General features: G+C 37.8%; 2 protein-coding genes across 2 annotated transcripts in view; one reads left to right on the forward strand and one right to left on the reverse strand.

Moving 5' to 3' along the window:
* Window positions 1–25,763, forward strand: part of mrpl11 (mitochondrial ribosomal protein L11) — a 39,401-nt gene that overhangs the window by 825 nt on the left and 12,813 nt on the right. Inside the window, exon 2 of the mRNA XM_051127505.1 lies at window positions 5,558–5,724. Coding sequence (XP_050983462.1) covers window positions 5,602–5,724 — 123 coding nt within the window. The 5' untranslated portion in view covers window positions 5,558–5,601. The remainder of the gene's footprint in view (window positions 1–5,557; window positions 5,725–25,763) is intronic.
* tmem265 (transmembrane protein 265) lies at window positions 11,129–17,328 on the reverse strand. Its single transcript, XM_051127496.1, has 2 exons — window positions 16,563–17,328; window positions 11,129–12,529 (listed from the first exon to the last, which is right to left on the reverse strand). The coding sequence occupies exon 2, from the start codon at window positions 12,526–12,528 to the stop codon at window positions 11,482–11,484; it is 1,047 nt and encodes a 348-aa protein (XP_050983453.1). The 5' UTR covers window position 12,529; window positions 16,563–17,328; the 3' UTR covers window positions 11,129–11,481.

A 25,763-nucleotide genomic window follows, 5' to 3' on the forward strand; every position in this document is an offset into this window, starting at 1 on the left:
CTACCATAAATGTATCAAAACTTAATTTTTGATTAGTGATATGCATTGCTAAGAACTTCATTTGGACAAATTTAAAGGCGATTTTCTCAATATTTAATTTAAAAAAAAATTTTTTTAGTTGTATCTCGTCCAAATATTGTCCTATCCTAACAAACCATACATCAACGGAAAGCTTATTTATGTATAAATTATATCTAAATCAATATAATAAAATTGACAGGTTTTGTGGTTCATGGTAGCAAATGTTATGTTGGATTAAATAGAATATTTGTAATAAATGAACTGTTACAGGTTGTTTAACTCAGTACCTTAATATTTTTGTATATTATTATTATTAAATTTAAATTAGCGTGTTGTAGTACTGTAATGTTACTCAAAAATACATAAATCTTAAAGTCAGATTATTATGAAGATATCATTTTATGAGGTTAATCAGAATGACAGATTATGTGCAGCAGTGAAAGCGTAGTATGATTAGATGTTATTATTCCTGCCACAGAGGACTCGCCGACAGGATAAATCAAAGATAATCTTGTTTTGTTTCTGAATCTGGATACCTGCCGTTCTGGATATCTGTCTGTGCAATATGCAGCCTGAAGTTTATTTAGGACCCTGATCAACTCAGTTTGTGTGGCATGTTTCAGAGCTGGTTGTTGACACAATTGCAAACCTACAAGCCTGTTTTGTGAGAGAGCCAGTGAAACGGCTCAGTTGCTCATTCACATGCAAAGAGAGGCATTTCGTGAAGGTGCAGCAAAAAAAACACAGTGAGAATGGAATTTGGTAGTGCAACTATTTTATGCAAACTAACACTATAAAGTTGACCTTGGTGGAGGGAATACATAAAACATTATCAGAGTGAAGTAAAAAGACACACTCTCTGAATTTATCACTAATTTGAACCATAATATTCCCACATGTTTACATTTGTTGATTGAATCTAATGCTCATAAGTGTTTTACTGATGTTATATCTGACAGAGTAGTGATACTTCAATGTCATTTGCGAATTTGCAGCTTTTTCTAGTTTGCTGTTGTAAATTAGGTGGTAGTTTAGTTCTTTGCTGAGGTTATCACAAATTGCACTCTGCGGTCTTGTCAAAATCAATATGCACCTGGAGGGCATCAGAGGAATTGAGCTGAATTCTGAAACAGCAGCCTGCTTGCTGAATTGCGACGTATGTTGCACCATTATTTGTTATAGATTAGAGGATGCTGGTTTTGTGTGCTGGTTCATTTAGTTGCATTTAGTGAGTAAATGTTGTACACGAGTGAAAGCAGAAAGGCCAATTTTCCCATATCGTCCCATTTTTTGCAAAACGCAAGTTGGTGGAAGGAATTAAATCATTTTTGCAGTCATTTCTGCTATGCATAAATGTTTCATATACTTTCCTCCTCATTTATTTTCCAGCTTTTGTCTACTTTGCGAAAACCACAATTGCTTGTTCAGCAGTATTTTTAAATGGGCTATTCTTGCCTCAACAAACATGTTTTCCCTTGTCTCAAGTTCAATTTGTCTCAAACCAAAAACAGATATATCAAGAGAGCAAGAATCCAAATGAACTGGCTGGCTTTCAAAAGTCGGGCTGTAAATCTATATATGTAAATGTGAAGCTGCAGAGGGAATGGTTTTGAGGTTCTTAAATCACTTCATAAAGAGAGTTCTGTCTCTCTTTGTCATCTTAAATCAGGAATGATGTCGCCCTGCTAATGCCGTCGACTCCCTTGGGTGTTTCATTTTTCTGAAACCTGGTTTCATCCCTTTGAACTGAAGTTTGAACAGAACAGCTTCAAGGTCTCTGAGGTTTAACTTGTATTACTGCTTTCTCTGAATTTGCATTAAAATATTAATCGACTTTACTGAGTCTAGGGATTTTTTAGCATCCAAGTTGTGTTTTTTTGGCCAATGGACAAAATGCTTGAATAATAAATAAATAAACCTGAGCTGCGTTTATTCATTTATTGCTAATGGTATATTGCACTATTTTCCCAGTGCAGTTTAAAATCCCACAGCTTGGCATTTCCTTTTTATCATTATTTCGGCCAAGATACTTCAGTGTAAAACATTGCAACAATTCATTTTCAGGCACCAATTGTTTGTACACCTACTTCATTATTCTCTGTTCAAACAATGTAGGAAAAAATCAAATAGCACTTTGGCTAAAGATTCATTTGTAGCAAACAAACAGATATGAATGTACCATCCAATGGTTTCAGTGTTTCCAGGACATTAAATTAGTGTAAAATGATCTGAAATTGTAGACCTAATCAAAGCATTATTTTCACAGGGTAAAGTGTTGGGTCATGCAGTACATTTTTAAGTCCCCAATATTAATCAGCACAGCTGCTTGCAACATAATAGTAAGAAATGTTTATTGAGCAATAAAACAGCATTGATTTCTTAAGGATTGTTTGGCATTGAATAATGGCTGGTTTGCCATCACAGGAATAAATTGCATTTTAAAATACAGCTGAAGTCAAAAATTTACATGCACCTTGCAGAATCTGCAAAATGTTAATTATTTTACCAAAATAAGAAGGATCATACAAAATGCATGTTATTTTTTTATTTAGCACTGAACTGAATAAGATATTTCACATAAAAGACATGTAGTCCCTAAGAGAAAATAATAGTTGGATTTATAAAAATGACCCTGTTCAAAAGTTTACATACACTTCATTCTTAATACTGTGTTGTTACCTGAATGATCCACATCTGTGTTTTTTTTGTTTAGTGAAGTTTTTCATGAGTCCCTTGTTTGTTCTGAACAGTTAAACTGTCCGCTGTTCTTCAGAAAAATCCTTTAGGTCCCACAAATTCTTTGGGTTTTCAGCATTTTTGTTTATTTGACCCCTTTCCAACAATGACTGTATGATTTTGAGATCCAACTTTTCACACTGAGGACAACTGAGCAACTATTACAAAAAGTTCAAACGCTCACCGATGCTCCAGAAGGATCCATTAACACAATGCATTAAAAGCCAGGGAGTGAAAACGTTTTAAATTTTAAGATCAGGGTAAATTTCACTTATTTTGTCTTCATGTAGTATCTTCTGTTGCTTCTGAAGGACATGGGAATGACAATAAATATATATTTAGGCAAAATAAGAAAAATGTACACATCTTCATTCTGTTCAAAAGTTTACACCCTCTGCTCTTAATGCATTGTTTTTCCTTTTGGAGCATCAGTGAGTGTTTGAACCTTCTGTAATAGTTGCATATGAAGGTTCAAATGCTCACTGATGCTTCAGAAGGAAACACAATGTCTTAAAAGCTGATGGGTGAAAACTTATTGAATTTAAAAATCAGGGTAAATTTAACTGATTTTGTCTTCTGAGAAACATGTAAGTATTTTCTGTAGCTTCTGAAAGGCAGTAATAAATGAAAAAAAAAAAGATATTTAACCAAAATAAGAAAAATGTACACATCTTCATTCTGTTCAAAAGTTTTCACCCCCCATCTCTTAATGCATCGTTTTCCCTTTTGAAGCATCAGTGAGCATTCTGTAATAGTTGCATATGAGTCCCTCAGTTGTCCTCAGTGTGAAAAGATGGATCTCAAAATCATACAGTCATTGTTGGAAAGGGTACACATACACAAAAATGCTGAAAACAACATTTTTCTGAAGAACAGCAGGCAGTTTAACTGTTCAGGACAAACTAGGGACTCATGAACAGCTATCACTAAACAAACAAAAAAAAAACAGCTGTGGATCATTCAGGTACAACACTGTATTAAGAATCAAGTGTATGTGAACTTTTGAACGGGGTCATTTTTATAAATTCATGTACTATATGCAAGCATCTTTTATGTGAAGTATCGTATTCAGGTTGGTACTAAATAACATGCATTTTGTATGATCCAAGGTGTATGTAAACTTTTGACATCAACTGTGTTTAAAACAGTTATTTTTGATCAAATAAATGCAACCTTGGTGAACATAAGAGATGTCTTTCATAAGCATTGAAATCATATCAACCATAAGCTCCAAAGGTAATGAATTCATGCTGTTTATTATTTCCTAATCATAATATTTCAAACAAAACTTGTTTTTTCCTGAGAACATCAAATATTATTTTCAAGCAATTTAATTTTATTTGGAAAGCTGAAGAGTGCTTCAAAGCCTGAAACCCAGCAAGCACACTGAAGTTTGACAGAACTTGCCTGCAGTCCACATTCACTCATCCTTAGACTTTTTTCTTTCATCGTGTATTTTACATCCCCATCACGTCAACAGGGTTGCTTTAAATGGGAAAGAAATTTCATGCATGTTTCTTCAGAACACTCAGAAACACTGTTATTGTCGGCACCAAGTAAACCAACCCCCCCCAAAAAGTAAATTGGTGCCAAACACAATGTTCCGAATAAATTGCTTCAATTCAGCTCGCGGGATTGTTGATTGTCCTCTTCTGCTTCTGAATATGTTAAAACGGTTGGACCTCCTGCCAAGAAGTGGAGGTTTACCAGCAGCCCAACCTTCCCTGACTGCCTCTTAAATTGATTTGAGCTTCAACATGCTTTTTAAAACAGCAAAAATATGTTTGGAGAACAGCATGAAATGGAACGGGCGAAATGAAGGCCTGCATGTGAATGGCATTTAAAAAGAAAACCCAAAGAGTAATTTTTAACGCAGCGTGATTGCGGAGCCTATATCTGCTGCTTCTGCTCTTCACAGATAGCCTGTGTATTCTGAGATCCAAGACGTCTTGGTGCTTGCGAAAAGCTGTCTTTGCTCGTCTCCTTGCGCGCACAGATGCGAGGATTAACTTGGCATTAAAACCAATGGCGCGTTCCAACGTGTGGCTAGCGAGGTGTGTTTATTTCACCTCTGTCCTCATCTCCCTTGCATTTATGAATATATAAATAGCGAGGTTAACCTGGGAACAGAGCGCTGTGAATAATTTAGAGATATTGTTTTCACCTGGGTTGAACCGTCACAAAATGAGTCAAGCTCTGCTGTCATATTTGCAATTAGCCATGCTGCGGTCGGGCGCAGTGGCTTTTATTGCTTTCGGTGTATATCAGATTACGGGGTGTGGTTTTAATGACTCATGCTTCTCTGAGCGCATATGTTTTGGGCCATTTCCACCACTCAACTAATTGATTGAATCATGTAATCAAATTCAGTCTTGAATGGAAAAACCAGGTAGTACTCTTGCGTGTGGTGCTAATTCCGCGGATGTTTTGGTACTTGGTGGCTGCTGTCCAGTCTGCTTCATCGACCCATCCTGATCTGGACCCATAGAGCGCTAGCTAACGGTAATGGATCAGCAGAGTACAGGGAATCGTTGAAGGCAGCCAAGCACAGAAGCTCTTCGAGCGCGTGACGCACCTGTGCTTTTATCCCTTATCTCTGAAGGGCCTGAGGTTTCATAGCACTTCACCTCGCGACTGTCTTCACTTACAGCGTCTTGAGATAAGGCCGCTGTGCACTCTTGGGAGAGCTTTTATGGATCTTTTGTGTAACTCACTTTTCAACCTCTGGACAAGTATTGATTTTTTTTGTGTTGAATTTTTAATGAATTAAGGAGACCTCAATAATTACCTTTCCCAACAGGCAAAGGAGACGGACAGACGTGTGGCAAGCAAGACAAATAGACAATGTCTAAGATATCTAAAGCGGCCAAGGCGGTGAAAAAGTTGGACACTGGAGGTGTGATCAGAGCTATTGTTAGGTCTGGACAAGCGGCTCCTGGGCCTCCGCTGGGCCCCATCCTGGGACAGGTAGGCTTTTAGACCTGATTTCATTTCTACTTCATCATTTTATGCTTTATTATGTTCATGGCCTTTGTCATGACTCTGATGCAGTGGTTCATAACCAGGGGTACCTTAGGGGTATATTTCTTATTTCAATTAACTGAACAGCTATTGCAAATGTACTGGTTTAAAATAGAGAGAACCCTGAGGAGCTGCAGGAATTATGTCTTTTTGTAGGCCAACACCTTGGAAACAAATTAGCATTTTAGCATATCTGGTTCCATTGTCCTGAAGTGAGTGGGTTTTTGATTAAATGACTGAAATTTGGTCTGTGGTTAACACAAGCACAAGATATTTCCATGTTTTATTTTATGACATTCACAGAGGTTGTCGGTGAAATTAAACACCATTAAACCGAACAGTTAAACTCTTGTCTTGCTTTATAAAGTAGAGATAGTTTCAAAGCAGCTTCGCAGCAGTAAACCAGAAACCGAATCAATGATGCAAGTTTCATCAAATATGATGCAATCTACTCATGAACAAATAAACTGCTCTGAGAGTCATGGCATTAACATTTTACCGCATATCATATACGAACAGAAACTCTGAGGTCTTCACAGCATCCTGTCAAAACAAAAAAGTTCGGTTTAACTTAAAGAAACTGTCACAGGAATATATTACTTTGTAATGACAGTACTAATACTAATAATAAGATTATTATTAAAGCATTATTTTTTTTTAAGGAATATTTAACAGAAAAATTATTTGCCAGAATTTTTTTTACCAGAAAAATGTAAATACACAACACAGTATTTCTGAAAAAATTAAGTAAATTACAATAATATTTTCTTTTTAATAAAGTCAGGTAATAAAACCATTAAAAATGTAAAAGACAGAATTTAGAGAAAAAATAAATTTGTATTTTAAATATGCATTTCGTAGGGCCTTAAAAATGTATATAGATATTTTTTAATTGTAATAAATTGCTGTTAAATTGTGTAAGTTTCTTGATTTCAATTCATTAGACCTGCTTTTTAAATAATGAAATGTCATTTAAGCTTTAAAACAAAGTGTAGAAAAATTAAAAGTGAAAAAAAATGAAATTTAGAAAATTTAAATGGAAAAAATGGAATTTGGAAAACAATAAAATGTATTTCATAGGGCCTTTAAAATGTAATTTTTGTAAATAAATTGCTGTTAAATTGTGTATGTTTCTTGATTTCAGTTCATTAGACATGGTTTTTGATTAATAAAATGTCATTTAACCATTAAAACAGAGTCTACAAAAATTAAAAGTAAAAAAAAAAAACGCGGCGGAATTTTAGAAAAGTTAAAATGGAAAAAATGGAATTTTGAAAAAAATAACATGTATTTCATAGGGCCTTAAAATGTATTTGTTGTTAAAATTGTAATAAATTGCTGTTAAATTGTGTATGTTTCTTGATTTCAATTCATTAGACATGCTTTTTGATTAATACAATGTAATTTTACCATCAAAACAGAGTCTAGAAAAATTAAAAGTTAAAAAAACTGAATTCCTTTACCTTTGGTTTTTACTTCTCATGGTTGTATTTAGGCTTCAAAATGCATAATTCATAAGTTTGTGAAGATTATGATGACAAACAAAACAGGCAATTATAAATCTTTGTTGTCACAGAGCTTATTTTCTGGAATAATCCAAAAGCCAATGGAAAAATCATGGAGATGCCAACATGGGTTTGCCTACAAAATTACATCATCATTGCAACACTCTATTGAGTTTTTAAAACTTTAAGAATTTGCAGAAACTGAGTGTCTGGCCTTTGAATATTGTTATTTATGATGGTGGTCTTTGGAGAACCGCTGCTCTAATGGTTGGGAAAGTAGCAAGAGCAGCACAGCATAAACATTGCTATGTTACAAACACGCCTGCTCAACAGCTTTGACCATTTCAAGTTGTCTTCTGCAAGAGTTGAATGTTCAGAAAGAAAATCATATTTCATATATTTACAGCCTCTGAAGGTTTTTGTGTTTGTCTCTACCATGGGGAATTGGGAAACTGTTTAGCCAAATGTTGACACAGGCTTACCTCTGCTCTCATATGTAAAGCACATTCATAACTAACAAGCTAATTACAGCTGTAATGATGTCATTACAGTCCCTTGCCCATCATGATGATAATAAATGAGACACATTTACCTCTGCCAGCGCAAGTCAACCTGGCCTCCTGAGCGTGCTTGCCTGCTGAAAAAAGCTGTTGTGCACTAAACATGAGGTGTAATGAGCATCATTCAAGCAAAGCAGCACCATATGTCAGTGAAACACGTGCAGTCGTGTGGTCGTGCATGTGTCTACCCGTGCTCTTGTCAGCTCCGGTTGAGCTCTGCATTGCCTTTGTGCCAGCGCTGCCATCTTTGGCTCAACTTTTATGTGTATTAAACTGTAAATAAATTGCAGCCAGTAGGCCTTCAGCTTACAGCTCTGGCCCTTTAATCTTCCCGCTTTCTCCTTCCTTCGTTTTTTCTCTCGTCTGCCTAACCATCCCTGACAGAGTAAGCGCATAGAGGTAGGCTGCCTGTCGGCCGGGGGGGCAAATTTAAACAAACGAGAGAAATAAAAGAGGGAGCTCCGGAGGAGAGGGGGGAAACTGACAGCTTCTGTGGAGGAGAGTAATTACAGTCCAGAGAGAAATTAACTCAGCCGGATGGAGGAGAGAAACAGAGGACAGAATAAAAGAGGGCCGTATAAGACAATAGTTCAAGTGTTTTGTGCATCGAGACCAGGCGTACTAACAACGTGGTTTTTCAGTGAGGTTGAATGGGGAAATCTCTGAAACATGTCTACATTTCATCACTAAAAATCTGTATGTTTATTAACCATTACAATATTTTGCATTATTTGTGACCCTGGACCACAAAGCCAGACATAAAAGTCCATTTTTTAATTTATGAGATTTTGAGATTTATACATCATCTGAAAAAATAAGCTTTCCATTGATGTATGGTTTGTTAGGACAGGACAATAATAGGCAGAGATACAACTATTTGAAAATCTGGATTATGAGGGTGCGAAAAATCAAAATATTGAGAAAATCACCTTTAAAGTTGTCCAAATTAAGTTTTTAGCAATGCATATTATTAATCAAAAAATAAGTTTTGATACATTTATGATAGGAACAAAACATCTTCATGGAACATGATCTTTACTTGATATCCTAATGATTGTTGGCATAAAAGAAAAATTTATCATTTTTGATAAACCCATACAATGTACTGCTATTGCTACAAATATACCTGTGCTGTTTTTGTTGTCCAGGGTCACATTTTCATGTCAGTAGTGAAATAGTTTATTCTTATTCTCATTACTATATACTGTATATGTATATATACACACACACACACACACACATACACAAATAAATGCACAGGAATAAATTACATTTTTAATTACTTTTTAAAATATACATATTAAAAGAGAAAATGGTTTTGAATTGTAATAATATTAACAATATTACAGTTTTTACTGTGTTTCTGATCAAATAAATTAAGCTTTGGTGACCTAGAGACTTTTTAATATATCTTTTAGATTTTAATCGTATCAAAATCTGTGATCTGGGAAAACTGAGAATTTGGGGGAGGATGTGCGTAACTGTCCTCAACATAATGTCAGAATGCAAACAAAATGACTATTTCATCATGCAAAATACATATTTGCTTATTTTCATTTTTGGGGTGAAATATTCACACACTGAACACTGTGCATGTCTGACCTGCTAGTTCTGTTCTTTTCACTGATTTATTTTCATTACTGGAAAGCTGAACAGTTACAGGGGACATAACACGGAGGGTGCGCATTTAAATGAAGAGAGAGAGAGAGGGAGAGATGAAAGGCTGAGCAATGGCATTCTGGCCTGGTTCATATGTTTGATATACCTCTGCTAAATCAGCTTCATGTGGAACTGCTCTCTGTAATTTAATTAATTTATAGCTAGGCTTATTTTTAGCGTTTGTCATGCAATTTTGTCCGCTTTTATGTTTGGGTAAATATTCCATGTAAATCATGAATGAAGTGCGGTATAAGCTCTTAGCTCTTTGAAAAATGAGTCCCATTTCAATTAATATGAGTAATAATGGTTTATCAGAGCAGGGGTAGGGGGATTGTAAAGGCTGCTGATGGAGAGTGAATAATACCCAACCCCCTTACCATAATCTGCACCAGAATTCATTCTCTATCACCACATCAGAAAGTGCATGTCTCTCTAATATCATACTCTAATACATAGAGGTCTGTCATTGGTAACCACCATGAAGAAGACACTTCATGCTGTGGTAACTATGGTACATTTAAAGGTGCTGTATGAAATCTAATAAAACACAATAATACATTTGCAGATACTTAGGAAACATGTTAACTTAACATACTTGTTGTTATTCTATTTTAAAAACGAGCATTCCGTGTCGGAATGTCTGTTGTTGTTTTGAAATGTGTGGTTCCACCAACTGCCAGTTTAGCCAATGATAGTGCAACAGTCCGGGTTGCCAGTTGGTGGAAAACACAGCGTATCGCAGCCATGGGAATGAGTAAACAAATTGGGTTAAAGACTGCACTACCTGATCTAAAAAGCCCCAGTATACGACTAAATGGCTCAATGAATAGAGGATAAATCAACTTCCATTATCAGGTGCACTCGTCGCATGTTCTAAACCTGGCAACCCATGTGAGCTTTGGACTGCACTACCCATTTCAACCGCTAGCTGTCAGTATTGCATACTGCACTTTTAAAGGTGGAGATTAATGAGCCATCACTGTCTATTTTGTGTACAAATGCCTCAGGTCTAAAAGTCTGAGATAACATTGAGAAACTATTATTTGATTCTAAATAATAAACTTATAAGATTTTGCAAAATTGGTACAGATGGTTAGATGCTCCTGCATTCCAATGATCCAAATGAGCATTTGTGCTCATGAGTTCATGCAGCTCAAGTGCTGCTGTCATTAAAGCGAAAGATAGATAGTGCAAATACTTGAAGATTAATGTAATTTTTAAAGTCATCTTCGGTATAAAATTGCTGTGCCAATAATATATTTAGTAATTAAAAAATTGCTGAAGTAGAAAAATGCTAAATAAAAGCATTTTTCACTTGTAGTCTCAGACTTTTGGACCTCAGTGTATGTAATTTTACTGTTGAAACTGATTGACAGATACTTTCACTACTGTGTTTGCTCAACCATGAAATGCCCATTTAGTTGATGGAGCAATGGATTAATTTGTTTGTGAAGACCGACCATAAAAATTGTGGTTTTTAAATAGAGTTCCATCCCATATAATTTTTGAAATGTTGTCATTAGGTTTGACAGGTCTGCACGAATTTACTTTAAGGCTGCTTCTTGCATGTCAGACTCACAGATTATAGGTTTGCCTGAGATCGGGTAACAATAGTGGAGGCAGGTGTCTATTAAACACTTTTATTACAGAGTGGAATATTAACAGTGGTCATGCTTCACAGTACATGGTTTAATTCAAGTCCTTGACGAACACCGAAACGAACAAGAGTAACAATATTAATTGTTGCTCTTTAAAGAAGGCACTTAATTAAAACAGCTCCCCCCTCTGCCTCATTAGCATTTTGTCTGGGAGCTTCACACCACAGTAGGCTGCTCGTGTTTGGCTTTACAAATCATCAGCTGTACAAACTACAAAGTGTGCTAATACGAGGAGTTATCTCTGCTAATCTTGCCAAAAGCACAGAGACTCCAGGAATAGTTATGAACCTGCAAATCCCAGTTGCTGGCAGTTTCAGACCTCTAGAGCTCATGGGAAATATAAGCCGGCCCCAGTGAGGTCTCAGCAGGGTCCAGGCTAACGTGAGAGAGCGAGTGGCTGTGTCCGTGAGTGCGCGAGAGTGTGTGGTAGCGCGTGGAGGACGGCACTGGAGACGTGCACTCTTGCTCCTGCTCCGTAGCTTGCTCCGATGCCGCCCCTCGAGTCTGGTTTGCAGTTCCTGTGGCGGCTCCAGCGCCCTGCCTCCCTCCGCTGCCCTTTCTGTGCCTCTCCCAAGCGGAACTTAACTTTACCGCAAGAGCCAGCAGGTTTTTCCCCAGGAACACCGTGGAGACCCGCGGGTCCCTGTACCAGAGCATTCCGACCCCTCTGGGCACGAGCGTGAACAGGTTAATGGTCACCAGGCTGAGCCACGGATAGATGGCCTCCTTCCGAGTTGCCTGCAGCCCAGGCAACGCGGTGGCACCCAGCTCTGTGAGCGACACGCAGGGCAGCAACAGCAACAGAACGTAACAGTAAAAGAACACTATACCCTCCACCCAAAGAGGAACCCCTACACTTCCCTGCACCTCCCACAGGCCGGCTTGCAGATCTAACACATCGAGCAAGTCAACCACCACCCACAGAAGCCGGCTGCGCACCTCCTGCTTCCTACGGAGTGGAGTCATGTAATCGGCTCCTGTCAGGATGAGAAACAGCGAGGGTAGGCACACAGAGAGTAAAAGAGTTAGAGTCTTGCGGGCGAGAGGATCCGGGGGTCGTCTCTCCTGTCTGTAGTTCTGACACACAAAGAAAAGCTTCAGTTGCAGCAGCGAGAGGAAAAGAAACCAGAGAGCGTTGGCGAAGCCCCGGCGGGGAGAGCGAGCCTCCGAAACCACACCAGCGGAAACAAAGCGCAGCGCCAGCAGGAAACACAGGTCGCCCAGTGCGACGGCGACACATGGCCATACTGCAGGACGGGCTCCACCTCGAGGTCCCAGCATGCTCTGCTCCAGCAGGTAGAGGTCGACCACGGCCATCGTGCTCACTGTCACCAGAGTAGACACGCACACCTGGGGCGAGGGCAACATGCTTGAGGAAGAAGGAGAAACAAGGACATAGTCAGACTCTGATGACTCATTAAGAAAAGAGGCGAGGATGGTTTTAGAGGTTATACCCTGATAAGGACATGGCCTGCATGATTATGCGCTGGAATATACAGAGAAAAGTGCAATTTCAGAGTAAATTGGCTGTACGTCTTCAAAGCCTTGAAAGTGCATGAACATAATACTATTATGGCCTTTTAGTCCATTTTTATGGACTGAGCAAATTGCATGATTTTCTGCAACGTGCAGGTCAACAATAGACTATTCATGCACTGCCTTGAAGAAGCTTCATTGTTTGGCCATGCCTAAATGGGAGAGATTTTCTTTTTCAACCTTAATATCAAAGGTAGTTGCTGAGTGTCTATACCGAAGGTCTTGACAAATGTAGTTTGCAGTCCTGGGCTATTTTACAATTCATGGAATTTCAAAGGCTTGTTCAGTTTACAAAGCCGGTGACATTGACTGGATTAGTAGGATGAGGTTTGTGGCAGCACTGAGTGTAAGCGTTTGCCTGTTTTAGACAGGGTGTTAGAGTGGTCAGGGTCTTTTTTCATCACTTCAAAAAACAAAAACAAAAAACAAGCATATCTTCCAGTCTTAATGCCTCAAATATAATGCTACAATCTTCCTTTGAATCTTTCTAAAACTCATGAAAATTTCAGTCCCACGATTTCTGCATATATATAGCATTCATGTCAACCCTTGTTCCCTCATTAATTAATTATATCAAAAGAAACCCAGACACACTTCCAAAGCCTCTTTTCCTCATGACTTGCCTTCCATGCTGGTTTTCGGCCACATATTGCGGTATTTAAGTGTCTTCTGTTTCAGTACGAAGCATGGCTTGATCAAGTTTGACTCTCGTCTTGTAAAATGAAGCTTTGGGCCACCTGCAAAATGGCGACGCTCAATCTTAATACTGTCCAAGAGGTGCTGTCATAACATTGCATACTGATGTTGATTTTATTCATGTTTCCTCAAGCCATATTTCAGCTACGGACAGTGTAAAACTGTGGTATTGATTAATGTAGAGAAATGATTGTGGGCTTTATGGTGAAATCGAAAGCAGGCCTTCTCAGCCGGATGAACTCAATGGCTGGTCTGACCATTTGTGTCTGATGTGAATGTCAACACCTCAGACAGATGCCTTTTTAAATATAAAAATCATTACTGTTGAGGACATACAGGGTGTCAACAGCAGATTTGCTACATTAGATTAGAAAGATAGTTCACCCAAAAATGGATGACATCAGCGAGAGTAAATTATCACAGAATTGTCATTTTTGGGTATATTATAACTCTTACAACTAGGGCTGTCACGATTCCACAATTCAGTTTGAGTACTCGATTTGAAATAATCCTCAATTGCATCGGAAGTGGCACACTCCATGGACAAGAATCCATGAAATGCATTATTAGACCATTTTCCAAAGTTGCATGATAAACCCTTTTAAAATCATAAAGCATAATGCTATTGTAAATTCACAAATGCTACAATTCAATTTAATAAATATATGCACACAAACTGTTATCATTTACATAACAGCGTCTCAAATTCTATCTCTGTATATTGTTGTGAGTTTGGATTTATTATAACATTCATCTGAACGCATGCGCCATTTCATCAGATTTGTAAGGTGAATAATTTATAAGCATACACAAACACGGGAGAATACAGTAATATCTTTCTCAATATGCTAACTGTTCATCACGATTTCAAAATAAAAGCTCAAACCCTCACTCTAAGTTTTGATGTCAGAATATTCAAGAAATTACAATTGCTGTAGCGTTTCTGTCATAAATAAATAGCTAAATATTAAATATTAAGTGGACATTTTAATTAAATGTTGTTTAGCCAAGATTTAACATTAGATTGCGCAGTGAAATTAAAAACAATTGTCAGTCCCTCTGCAGGCAATTGTTATAATGTGTAATGTACGTTATCACTATTTTAACAGTTTTGTTCAATAAAACCATATGATTACTTGCTTTTGATACTTTATTTGAATTAGTTATTATTGCCTCATTGCTATATGTAATGTAATAATTCATTTTAAATGCTATTGTTCGCTTAGGTCTATTTTTAGTACTACAAAAAATTGATTATAATAATCCCATTACTCGATTAATCATCAGAATAATCAAATTAATTGCCAAAATAATTGTTAGTGACAGCCCTACTTACAACTTCTAAAGACTCCTTAGGTGTGTGTGTGGATATGTGTGGAGAAAGTGTTAAAGAGTGAAGTGAAATGGAAATTGAATGGGGTGAGAGAGGGACGGCGAGAGCATGTTGGTGATTCATTCCCTTGGCTTTTTACAGACCTAATAAAGTGTTACGGTATGATGGTAATAGTTCATAAATAAGCTGAGGGAAATGAAGACGCAAAGAGTGACAAGTATAACACAAAAAGCACAGGCGATGTGCTCTGGGAAAAAATGAGACGTTGTGTTGGAGAACTGTTGATGAGAATGGAAATGGAAATATATTCATAGCTTGGGAACTGTAGAAATTAAACGCATTAACAGGAAGTGTGGAGGAAATGAAGGGAGTATGTTGGTAAATGACCTAGAATGATTAATCTTCTGTGAGCTCTGTGGAATGAAAAGGGAATGTGTGTCACTAATATCTGATTTTGACTTTATTTTTGTCTCTATTACTGATTTTCTGCTTTGGAATTCAATCAAATCCAATAATCTCAGACTATGAGTGTTGAACTTAAAAGAGGCCACATGATCCTGAAGAAAAACGCTTCTGCACAGGACACGCTTCTTTTTCAATCAGAACAATGATTGAAGTTATTTTAAAACAAAGAAGAATTGAAAACCCAGAAGGCTTGCCTGTGGGTGAAGGGCTTATCTTTTGACTCCAGCGTCAGCCCATAATTCATCAGGTTATCAAGTCACTTGGAAGATACGGTGTTGTTTTCTCCAAGCACATCCATAATAACTAGACATCAGTACTGACAGTCAGTGCATCCTTTAGCATAAGTGACGGCTTAAGGCTGCTGGTTACAGTGCATAATTTTATGCAATTTTGCTGTACAAATGTGTTCTTTGATCTGCACTTGTATTTAGAAAGTCAACGAAAGATGTGCTTTGAATAGTCTTTTGATGTACAAGCATTAATGTTCATGCATTTATTCAGTATGTATATGCTTTGAATGCATGTCTCTAAAAGCAGAATTAAAACAAATTCTCCATATTTATGATCAGACACATAAACATAAGCATTTGCAGTAGTAGTTATTTAAATGTCACTTGTTTCAAAGGGGTTTTGAAGAATATTGGTAACACACCATTAAAAACGGACATTTTTCCACTGATAAAAAAAAGAAGTAATACAGATTTTGAATGACGTGAGGGTGAATAAATGATGGCAGGATTTTAAACTATGCCTGCAGTGTTTTACAGGATAATAAGTAATGCAATGAAGTAATGTGTGACAGTGTGAGGATAAATGTGAAAGCTTCTCCTAATTAACACTCTAAAGTGACGGTCATTATTACTGGGTTAAATATATAGTGTGATAAATATTGTAAATGTTTAATTGCTGCGTGCAAGTGGCCATAATCACGTCTGCCTCTCATTCTTGGAGATACTCTCTGCTGGACTCATGCCACATGCCCTCATTTACGAGTAAACGGCTGAAAATGTCCGTCGGTAATGTGCCATTGAGCCATTCCCACACAGAGAAGATCATCTGTACAGTGAGAGCATCGGTGTTCGGGAATAAATGGCATCATCTGTCTTGATGCTTGTAAGTGTCGTGCTGCTGGCACTGCAGGACATGTGTGATCAGACCTGTACCACTTCAGTATATCACCATATTGCGACAGGTGTCAATGCATTAGGATCTACCCATCCGAATTGACAGGTGTCAATCTCAGCAACGAGCTTGTCATCAGTGAAACATTTGAACTTTCAGACTTGAAGGCTGCATGAATAATTGAATATCAAGTTGCAAGAGAGCTGAACTTCATGTAAGCAGGATTAGATGAAGTAGAGAGTGTATTTACCCCACAGCATGAAGACTTCACAGAGCAGTCTCAATCTAGTGACCAGCGCAAGCCTGCAGGCATCAAGACGATTTTATCTGAAGCCAATATCCGAAACCTCCGTTCGTCCACTGTACGGCTGCTCAGCATAACGAAACGTGGAAAATAATCCAGAGAAGTCAACCACGCCGAGCTCAAAGACTACACTGTCCATAATAAAACCCCCTATTCGCGCGAAGTGATGAGAAAGCGAGCCTTTCTGTCTCCTGACTTTCTTGTCGCAAAATCCTTATATAATAGGCATGGGCTTTATTCCGTTATCTCGACTCGAGCCCGAGCAGGATCCTTCCCGGTCCTTCCAGACTCTCAGACGGCTGCGATGAAGCTTTTTTTTGCAGGCTGATGAGTAGAAGTCGGTCAGAAGTGCGCTAGAAACGTGTTATCCGCTAAATCTACGAGTCTCCCAGTATCCCGACGTCTTCTTCTTACTTCACTATCGAAAGAAGCGAAAGAACGCGTCGCTAGACAGTTTATGATTGCAGTGTGTCATTTGTAGGCAGCTTACGTGCACTTGTACCCCTCCCTCCGCTCGCTCTCCAACTCCACCGCTTAGTTGCTTCTCTCTAAACCTCTCGGATTTCACTTCTGATAGCAGGCGGGGATATTTGAATGGCTTCGTGCATATTGCATGGGAGTCACCATCCGGAAGGGTCCGTGCTACTAATTACTGCCGCTAGTGCAATCATTGCTTTGATAATTACATTGTGCCAGGCTGGAGAAAACAACACCCCCGATGTCCCTGCTGTTAGTGACGAATGATCGTGTGCTGGGATGAACTACACGGTCCTTTCAGATTGGCTATTTGTCATTTAACAAACACTTTTTTTTTTTTTTTTATCTAGAACAACTAATTGCAAGGACAGTCCCCTGGGTTAAATGCCTGACTGAAGACAAGTGACTGCATTGCACAGATTACTAATGCTGTTTTTGTGTTAAACATAGCGTTTAATGTGCACTTAGTATTTTAATATTTAAATGTAATAGAATGCACAAAAATCATATACACGCACGTCAGCGGCCTAATAAGAGCTGATTAATTTTTTTGGAAACAGGTCACATGTAGACCTACTTCCATGCTGATATTTCTAGGTATTCTAGGTAGACGTTTCCAATTAAATTGAGCAATATGTTGCAGCTCACAAAGCTGCAATAAAAACGAGACACGAAAATTTACTCACCCCCATGTCATCCAAGATGTCTTTCTTTCTTCTGTTGAAAAGAAATTAAGATTTTTGAGGAAAAAAGGACTTTTCTCCACATAGTGGACTTCTGTGGGTGCCAACGGGTTGAAGGTCCAAATTGCAGTTTCAGTGGAACAAAGGGCTCTACACGATCCCAGCTGAGGAAGATTGGTGATTTTCTAAAAAAAATTAAAATGTATATGCTTTTTAACCACAAATGCTTGTTTTGCAATAATTCAGAGGTTCCGACCAAGTGGCAAAGCGAATGTGCAAAGAAAATGGCCTTTACAAAAAAGGTAAAACAACGTTGTTGGAGGAGAAAATGAGATGGAGTTTTTCACCCTGCACTACCTTTTTGAACCAACCCTGATAGCACTTGTACGTCTCTGAGACATCTATTTGACGTCTGCATTTACATCTGCAAGACATATTTTTTAAAGTGTTTGTTCATCTGCAATACGTCTATAGGACGTTTCCTATCAGATGTTAAATAGACGTCTTTTAGATGTCTTTAAGATGTTTATGATTTAGAATGTATGTAAAACTGACATCTTACAGACGTCTGTCAGATGTTTGTACACAGCAGATGCTTTCCAGATCAAGCGATCTTTAACAGACGTATGTGTGCTATCTGGGAAAAGTACACGGATGAAGAGCTACGCGCATGACCTTTCCAACGTGATTACATAATGCGTGAAAATGCTCACGATGTGCGTTTGTGGCTAAATAGTATAGAAATATTTTTTTAGACCCTAGATTAGACCCTTATTCTTTGGCTGGGATCGTGTAGAGCCCTTTGAAGCTGCATTGAAACTTCAATTTTAACCTTAATTTTAATCTTAAACCTGTTGGGGACTATTGAAGTCCACTTGAAAGACATGAACATCTTGGATGACATGGCGATATTAGTTCTGGAAGTGAACTAATATTTTAATATCTCACATTTTGATCATGAACACATTTGTCACTATCTTCTGTGTCTTTATGTATGAAATTAACACCAATTAATACCACTCACGCCTAGAAACTTTTTTGCAACTTCTGAAGCCAATTAGGAAAATATTTGTACCCAGAAGACAAGCGGAATCAAATTAACAACATTTTCTATCTGTCTACCAATTCCTGTGAGCCAGGCAATCATAACTTTTGAATTATTATACCCTAAACGTGGCTTCCCAGATAAGACATTTGTTGGAAATAATGAATACTTCAGGGGGCTGAAAAAACTATGAAATGCTGCAAAAACAAGCTGTGAACATAACATGCTACATCAACAGCCCTATATGATTTGACATGCACTGACCCCTTTGAATATACACATCGGTCTGTTTTAATTATGTAGAATGAGGAGAAAAAGTTGAGGCGGAAACTTAATATTAATGAGTTTGAGGTAGAAACTGCTCTTGCATGATCAGAGCACCAGTGTGACAGAAGATTGAGCTGAATCTCATTATCTGTTAATTTTTTTTTTTTCCCCACAACCGCTCTGACAAGCCAGCTTCTGTTCGCTTTATGGCCTGTGTGAAATCAAAGGTTACTTCTCTTGTATTTTTTCTTTACAGTGTTCACCTCATTTATTCATAGCGAGGGGTCATCTTGGAGTTTTAATCAGCCAGATGGGAAAGAAAGGCGTAGAGAAGGCAAAGTCATCTTTCTTGTCACAGTCGTCTGTGCGCACCACTGCTTTCCAGACATTTTCCATTCCTTGCTTTCAATATTTTTTTCGCCTTTGTTAGCTCCACCCCCTACTCTGTTCTCTCTCTCTCTCTCTCCCCCCTTCAGTCCCCGTGGGGCTGAAGTGGTTGAAGGTCACTCTGATCTGGCTAGCTTTCAGCAGGGAGGGAGTGAGGAAGGTGGAGAAAATGAGACAACAAAAGTCCAGCAGTGCACAGTCAACACTTTCGCCCTCATAAAGTTAGTAAAGACTTGGGAAAAAATGCCTTTTGGAAATGTTACAAGCCTGATTGGTGCCCCAGGTGTGCACTGGAAGAAGCTCGTCCCAAGACATTCCTCACTGCACCCATCTGCTACGCATTAGAGCTCTTAGCTGACACCACACATGCTCCAGCCCAGTGAAACAATCTGTCTTACAGGCTGGAAGATTCTCCCAGTGAGAGCACAGCTTGATAGACTGCTTTTGATCATGAATCCGCACCTTAAAGTCTTCCTTTTATTTCTGAAACCTAAAATATCTATAAATCTTACTATTAAAACCAACCCTGGCTCAACTGATAATGATACTCGGTTAATTATCAGCCTTCCTGATTAACCGACTGCGATGTTGCAGAGCTTGGATAAGATAAGACATCCTCTGATGCGATGTAATTCTCTGACGAATGGGTCTGAGGAATTGGGCTCTTTACTTTAATAACATACATTTAATGAAATCTTTTCACACTCGCTGATTTCCATCAGACGGCACAGATACGGCTCCCTCAGAGCGTTTATTGTCCTTTTTAACTTTTTCAATGCCGCAGAGCCGCTCGGTGTGTCTTAGACCTTCACCCTGCGTTTTAATATCTGTAAATAAATCTGTTTGTTCTGGTTTAATAAACCGATTTCAAGGCAGCAAACCTCATATTCAAGGACGCGGTGAGGCTGCTCGCTCATCTAGATGTGCAACATGTTATTTTTTTTCCAGACTAAGTAGGTATAGCTATCAATATTGGCTGTAAAAATGCGCCGTAAAATTGACCCGAAAATAACGTGTCCCCGGTGGCACGTCTCGCCCTGTGGCATTCGCTTTGAATGCATTAATCATCACTGTTTGTACTTAAAAAAAAAAAGAGAGAGAGAGATGTGTTTTTAGATGCGTTTGAGGTTAGAGGGGAATTTGGGATGATCAAAGATAGAGCCATTAGCCATTCTGACAAACTTTTATGTTAGTATTCCACAATGTCTGATGCAAACATTCTGTGGATCAAGCAAATCAGCATTAATCCTCTTTGCGCTCGAAAAGCTCAGGACTCAGGACCCTTCCCAGTACAAGGCCTTGCCCATTTCTCTCCTGAGATCTTGGATGGGTTTGGACTGGTAGTATGAGGCTAATCAGTTGTATGACACCCATATAGGGAAGAATGTAATAAAACAGGAAGAGTTCAGCACATTAAATTAGGGAAGGGGAACCGAAGTAATTAATTAGAGTGTCTCACACTGCAGAGTTTAATTAACCCCTCTTCTACACCACCCGTCTCGCCCCCATCTTTCAAGAATCTGGCGTGGGCAATGAATTGCCCGTCCTTGGGTGCCAGGGGCAATTAATCCTGCCTGCTGCCCCGAGGCCACGTCCCCTGTCATGCTTGTGTACACACGCCCTTTTTTGCACTTCTGTTTCACTCACCGTTACATATCAGCGCACACGAGGAAGGAACATGCAGTGCCGTGTCCTCTAAATCCCACACTAAGAGAGCCCTCTGAAAGAAACTGTAGCTATGCCTCTCCCACTTCTTTATTCTTTGTTCTTTATTCTTTGTTCTTATTGTCTGTATCTGTATTGTCGGCAGTGAAATTTCATTCATCATTCTGTCATCATCTGCTCACCCTCATGTTGTTTCGAACCTGTATGACTTACTTTCTTTCATCGAACACAAAAGGAGAAATTTTGAGTTAAATTTTCTTTTGTTAGTTGCACAAAGCTGTTTAAGATTTATGATGTAACACCATACAGGGGACTTTAAAGGGTTAGTTCACCCAAAATTGAAAATTCTGTCAGTGATTATTTACCCTCATGTCGTTCCAAACCCGTAGGACCTTCATTCATCTTTGGAACACAAATAAAATTTTTTCTGATGAAATCTGAGAGCTGCATAGACAGTAATGCAGCTACCACGTTCAAGGCCCAGAAAGGTGGTAAGGACTTTGTTAAAATAGTCTATTTGAGTCATCAGTAATCTCAGATTTCATAAAAAAAAATCTTAATTTGTGTTCCATATGAACAAAGGTCTTACGAGTTTGGAACGACATGAGGCTGAGTAGTTCATGACAGAATTTTCATTTTTGGGTGAACTATGCCTTTAATGCAGTGTTGTTTTTGTTAATAAAAACTATTGAAAATTGTTTTCATAAACTGAAAAAAGCAGAAATAAAGTGAGTATAAATATTAGATTAAAAACTTTTCTACGAAATTAGAAATGTTGCTTTGGCATCTAACAAAATAAAATAAGTTGGAAGTACTAAAAATGACAAAAAATTAAATAAAAAATTGAGGACAAATGGGAATATTAAAAAACTGTACATTTAAAAACCAAATGAAAATGAAAATATACAAACAGTTAATGGAAAGTTTTAATGTTTTTTTTTATTTTATTTTTTTAAAGTCTCTTCTGCTCACCAAGTCTGCATTTATTTGATCCAAAGTACAGCAAAAACAGAAAAAATTGAAATGCTTTTACTATTTAAAATAACTGCTTGCTATTTGAATATATTTTAAAATGTAATTTATTCCTGTGATTTTAAAACTGAATTTTTAGCCACATGTTCAGTCACATGGTCCTTCAAAAATCATTCTAATATTCTGATTTGCTGCTCAAAAACATTTATTATAATAATTATGTTGAAAACAGTTGAGTAGATTTTTTTTCAGGTTTCTTCGATGAATAGAAAGTTCAGAAGAAAAGCATTTATCTGAAATAGAAATCTTTTGTAACAAAAAGATAAAGACTCCAAGCTTTTGAATGGTATTGTGTATAATGTTACAAAAGCTTTTTATTTCAGATAAATGCTGATCTTTGGATCTTTCTGTTCATCAAAGAATTTTTTGTTCATCAAAGAAATTTACTCAACTTTTAAATATTGATAATAATAAAAATGTTTTTTGAACACAAATCAGCATATTAGAATGATTTCTGAAGGATTATGTGACACTGAAGACTGGAGTAATGATGCTGAAAATTTAGCCTTGAACACAGGAATAAATTAGATTTTAAAATATATTCAAATAGAAAGCAGTTATTTTAAATAGTAAAAATATTTGACAGTATTACTGTTTTTGCTGTAATTTAGATCAAATAAAAAAAGTTTTAAAAAAAGTTTAAAAATCTTACTGTCCAAAAACTTTTGACTGCTAGTGTATCAAATAATACTTTATAATTAATACTACTTTAATGGTGCTTTTGTGTGATTTTTGAACCGTGAAACCTTCAGCTCTATTTTATTGTAATTCCATGGAAAACCAAAGTCACAAGTTTAGAACAGCATCAGGGTGAAAAAGGCATAAACGACACAATTAAAATTTTTTTGGTGCATCTTTTTAAGTGCCTCATTTTGCTGCAACTTCATTTTCAAGTAAAGCAATTCCCATCACTGATGAAGGCTTTTGTCCGGCATCTTCTATCCCCTTAACTGACCCGTGCAATGTTCTGTTCTTTCCTTACGTGAACTGTTAACAATTTTAATTTGCTTAATTTCTTATTCATGCATTTAATTACGCAGGTTTTCACTTAGTTGGAAGTCACACTGTCCTCTAATGCCTTCTCCTCAGAGGCTTTGCTGTAAAGTGATTGAACCACTTGAACCCACCACCGTGCTCCTTTTTCCTTTTGCTTCTCTTTAATGGAATGAGCTCGCAGCCCTCACACATGCATCCTTTATTCATGCGGGTCCCCTATGGCCTCTCCATACATCAGCGCTCTGAAGCCTTTCACCCGCTTTGTCAAACGGACCTCCTGAATGTTAGTATTGATCTTCATTATTGCCCTCATAGGGGACATGACACGAACGTAACACTGTTCTTCTCTGTCCTCCCAGGAAATATGCACACGTGTGTGTGCACTATTATTAGACACCTTTATATATGTGGCACTCAATCCAACTTTTACTTTCCAAGTCAGTTCTCACTCTTTTTGTCATTCAACCATGTCAGCGGCCTTCTCGTTAAAAAGAACTGCTGAAGCTGAAAGCTTACGTTATAATAATGAAACAAATGCAAAGCGGGAGAACTGATGAAAAGAATGAATAAAGGACAGGATGTTTTGTGAATCACAAACACAATGCGGATGCAGATACCATGCACAACGTATATTAGATGAAGTGGGGTTTTAGTCTGGTTATTAAATTATTCCCCCTGTTAGGGAGTTGTTTGCTTCCCAAAGAACATATTTCATAACAAATAGATCTATGAGCATGATTGCTGGTGTCTGGTTATCTTCTCACACAATTCACCCAGGATTTTTCTTCCGTCAGAACCTTCACCGCAAATGGCTGCTTTTTCCTAGAGGGTATTGATATGATAAACACTTTTAATATTCATCTGAGATAATAAATAACGTGCGCCGTCCAAGGTTGGTAGCACGCCTCCGTCAAGGTGATGTACTGCAGCCATTTTGTTCTTTGCTGCCTTGCTTTTATCAGACGCACTTGAGGAAAGGCGAGGTTTAATTGGACTGCTTGACTTCTGGATGATTAGATTTGGGTTTTTAGAGAGCTAGACTGGCAATTTGGCCTGCGCTCGAAAGTGAATGTATTCGCCATTAAACGCACAACGTCTTGGTCATCCGGAGCTTTATTTTGTAAAGACTGCCAGAGCAATCTTCATCTTCAAGCCTTGTCGTTTCAACCAACTGCAGATTCCCATTTTTGTAATGGCTTCACTTACGGCATTAAAAGTGCTACACAAAGCACAATTACTGTAGTTTCTTCCTTTGTTTGGCACAGTTTGAATGTCTTGTGCGTCTGATGTCGGTACACCGGCATAACCTTTCATCCTCGTTGCCTGCCTTCTTCCCCCCCACCTATCAGACGACCTCTTCTTCACAGATCTGTCTGCTATGCTCTGCATCCCACCAAGTGGCTTTGCTTGTTTGAACTTCTTTCAGACCAAAAACAACAACTTTAAAGGGAGTTATAAAGCAGCGGGTGGAGGAACCGGTGTGGAATCGCAGCCCAAGTGTTTTTGAGGCTCTCCCTAACAACCTCGGTTTAATATTAATCCATATTTAATTAGGAATCACCCGCCGCCTTTCTTGTTTACTTAGATCTGTTGTTCTCGCTGAAGTCAGAGCTCGGGGAGATGCTAGTGGGTTGACATGGGATTACTATTAATAAGCAAGTCAGGAGGGAGATGGGCTGCCTGCCTGCCATCCGGGGCTTTTGTTTTTCATTTCATTAGTGTTGAATTTTTTTTTTGATTATTTTGCAACGTACTGGCTGAACGGTAATACCTCTGGATTTGTGGGGAAACGTTTGCTGTTCTTGCATGACAGTGTTTGCTTGAACTAATCTGAAAAGATTTCATCAGTATTTATAAGTTAGGATCAAACACCAGTGGCACTTTGAAGGAAGTTCTTTGCAAATTTACTTTACGCCAAAAGGTGCTGTTTATCTTGGCCCGTATATCACATAAGGGATGTGTTTTTGACTTTGCCAAAAAGTCTGTTATATTTTGCAGCTTATTTTGGCCAAGAACTGCCTACTTAGACAGGAAAGGTCTGACTGACCTATTTAAAGTGACCAAGCTCAGTTCATGTTGTTTTTATATGCAAGTTTATCTAAAATACATAACAGTTTGAGCAAACTTTAGAATTCCATTTCAGTTAGTCTAGTCGTACTAACTTTGCTTGGTTAAAAATTCTATTTATATGATTTTCTTTGAATTTCAATTCATCTTCTTAAATTATTTCTGAATGCCAACACAACTCAATTTGATGCATCAGTAGTATGAAAAAAGTCAAATAATTGCTCAGCAGTCTGTGATCATGTATACAGGAAAATGAGTGAAATACATTACTGTTTGGAGTCAGCGAGATATTATTAAAAAAACATTAATACTTCTTTAAACTGCAAAAATGCATTACATTTATCAAAAGTGACAGTAAAGATGATTATAAAGTTCAAAAAGAGTTTATAAAGTTTATGAAGACATTTTAAAAATGCTATTTATCAGATAACCCTGAAAATATGTATCATATATTCACAAAAATATTAAACGGTACAATATTAAACTACTTTTCAATGTTTCCTGAGCATTAAGTCAGCATATTAGAAT

The sequence above is a fragment of the Labeo rohita genome, chromosome 14 (genome assembly GCF_022985175.1).
Source record: "Labeo rohita strain BAU-BD-2019 chromosome 14, IGBB_LRoh.1.0, whole genome shotgun sequence".
In the NCBI taxonomy this organism is placed as follows: Eukaryota; Metazoa; Chordata; class Actinopteri; order Cypriniformes; family Cyprinidae; genus Labeo; species Labeo rohita.